Consider the following 2,358-nt stretch of genomic DNA (forward strand, 5'->3'; position numbering starts at 1 on the left):
ATTAGTTACCCTAACAGCGCCTCAACTTTGTTTACTCCCCTAAACGGCCTTTTCTGCCTACCGGTTTCAACCTTAGGATGGCATAGTCTGGGCATACTTGTTCGAAGAATATTTCTGTAGCAAACTTTCTAAAGATGGTTATTATAACATTATTCAAACATGATTAACAATTATAATTAACAAGAGATTTTCAGGAATAAATTAATTTAGCTACTCATGACTATAAAATGATATACCTGTTTTTGTAGATCTTCCGACATAGTTGGTTTGTTCTCCATCAGTTTAGAGTTGTTCGTTTATAAAATCTACAAATTCATTCCCACTAGTTCCAACATCAGCAACCATCCAATCTACATGGAAGATAAAGGGGTGGGGACGTGTGGAGAGAAAGCCACCAGAGACACAAAGACAGGAATGGGAGATATTTAACATCTGTTTAGCTCATTTCGATTGTGAAAATAGGCTTTTACATCGTCTCAATCCTTGGCCTTGTGCGGGAACTTGGTACATTATTTCCAAACATCTGTTATTCTATCAATGATGGGATTAAAACCACACAATTGGTTAGGTTGTAGGTTAAGTGTGCTTCATCAATGAACATAGGGACGAAACCCAGAATAAAACAATAACTCAAGGACTAACTGTTAACATCCCTAATTGAAATATGATAAATATGCACAGAACTATCAATCTCCTTGTACCTGAGCCTTCGAATTGGATACTACGCATCTAGCCATAAAGTTGGCAACTGCATCTGCAACATATTCCTCACTAACAATCACATAGTTATCATTATCTATTCCGCTTCTTTCTTCAAGATTGCCAGGGACCATATCCTCAGTCACCCAAACCCACCAACTTGGTTCTTCAAGACTCATGTTCACCAGAAGTTCTGCTGTCTCCGTGTCAACATCTAACAATATTTTGTTAGAGGTAAATCAGAAACTGGCAAAATAAAAGGTAGCAGAACCTAACAACATATTTAAGAATAAGATGACAAGAAACACCATATTTCAAAACTAAAAAATAATGAGAGGCGAAAACCAGTTCCTTGTCAATCAACTACTGAACTCTGGTAAACTTTTACACTCTTTCAGTTTCATTTACATCAACAAAAGGGATGAGACATATAGAAGATTAAGAGAAGTCCTGAAAAAGGAATTAGTTAAAAGCCCTATGACTTGATCCAATTCAAAGGAATGACTATATTCCTGAATCTCTTCTATAATACACCGGATACCTACTACCTCCCAAACCATAGGTAGTGGAGTAACTCTGCACACTAAACATCTTTAAAAAATAAGATGTCTTCCATAAAATGGATGTGATATTGCAAAAGCAAAAAAAAGGAAAGAAAAAAGGAAGACACAGAAATCAGAATAACGAACCAGTTGCCTCCTTGAAAGGAAATTGACAGTCATTCCCATCAACAGATTTCCGATTCAGTGCTTCCAGCTGTTTCAAAAAGCTTCCGGATTCCACAGCGGCTAAGAGACGTTCATGAAGCTTCCCAAAATAAAAATCAAAACACAAAAAATATTAAAATTGAAAATAAATCAATTAGAGATTTTCACTTATAACACAATCCAAATGTTGAGAACATTTCTCTACTCACATAAATACATTTATATATTTATATGTCCACATACATAAAATAAAAATATCAATTGGCTGTACAGAGTAAAAGGGAAAATACATCAGGTGGACAATTTTGAAGTAAGGAAGGAGATTGTGACATGCTCTGAAGAAGCATAAGATTTTGTTCAAGCAACCGTTTGAGCCGTTTGTTTTCAGACCTCAAAGATCTCAATCCATCTTCTTCACAACTATGAGATACATCAAACGCCGTCGTATCAGTATGACTGTGGGTATGGTGATGACAGCGTTCCACCGCCGACCATGCTACATCGGCCACCTCCAACACCGTCTTCCCCACCTCAATTGGATTGTGTCCCTTCATAGAAACCCTAAATTGAATTATTATTTTGCGAAAGAAAGTTGACTTTTTTTCCTTTCTGAGCAATAAATTGGATGGAATATGACTAATCCAATCAATACATAATAAGTATTATTATTAATATTAAAAAAAAATAAGACAAAACAGTCCACTATCTTTAGATTTGTGCTTAAACTAATCCTAATTTTTGTAAGGAAATCATTTGTAGTCCATATACTTTTAAAACTAGTACATATTTAGTTCCAATTCTAACGGCCGTAATTGTTTTAACAAAGACAAGTAATCTGCACCAAACTTCAAGTCAAAGCAAACAAACTTCTCTCTCTTGAAAAAAAGATTTACTTTAAATTTTTTTCCAAAAAATATATTCAAACAACTAAATATTATTTATAAAAAAAAAT

General features: G+C 34.6%; 1 protein-coding gene across 1 annotated transcript; it reads right to left on the minus strand.

The window, feature by feature from the left end:
- Positions 1-278: 278 nt before the first annotated feature.
- On the minus strand, positions 279-2,044 carry LOC101251245 (uncharacterized). The gene is made up of 3 exons (XM_069291386.1): positions 1,697-2,044; positions 1,389-1,506; positions 279-913 (listed from the first exon to the last, which is right to left on the minus strand). The coding sequence occupies exons 1-3, from the start codon at positions 1,958-1,960 to the stop codon at positions 687-689; spliced, it is 609 nt and encodes a 202-aa protein (XP_069147487.1). The 5' UTR covers positions 1,961-2,044; the 3' UTR covers positions 279-686.
- Positions 2,045-2,358: the final 314 nt, after the last annotated feature.

Source organism: Solanum lycopersicum, chromosome 11, assembly GCF_036512215.1.
Source record: "Solanum lycopersicum chromosome 11, SLM_r2.1".
Classification (NCBI taxonomy): Eukaryota; Viridiplantae; Streptophyta; class Magnoliopsida; order Solanales; family Solanaceae; genus Solanum; species Solanum lycopersicum.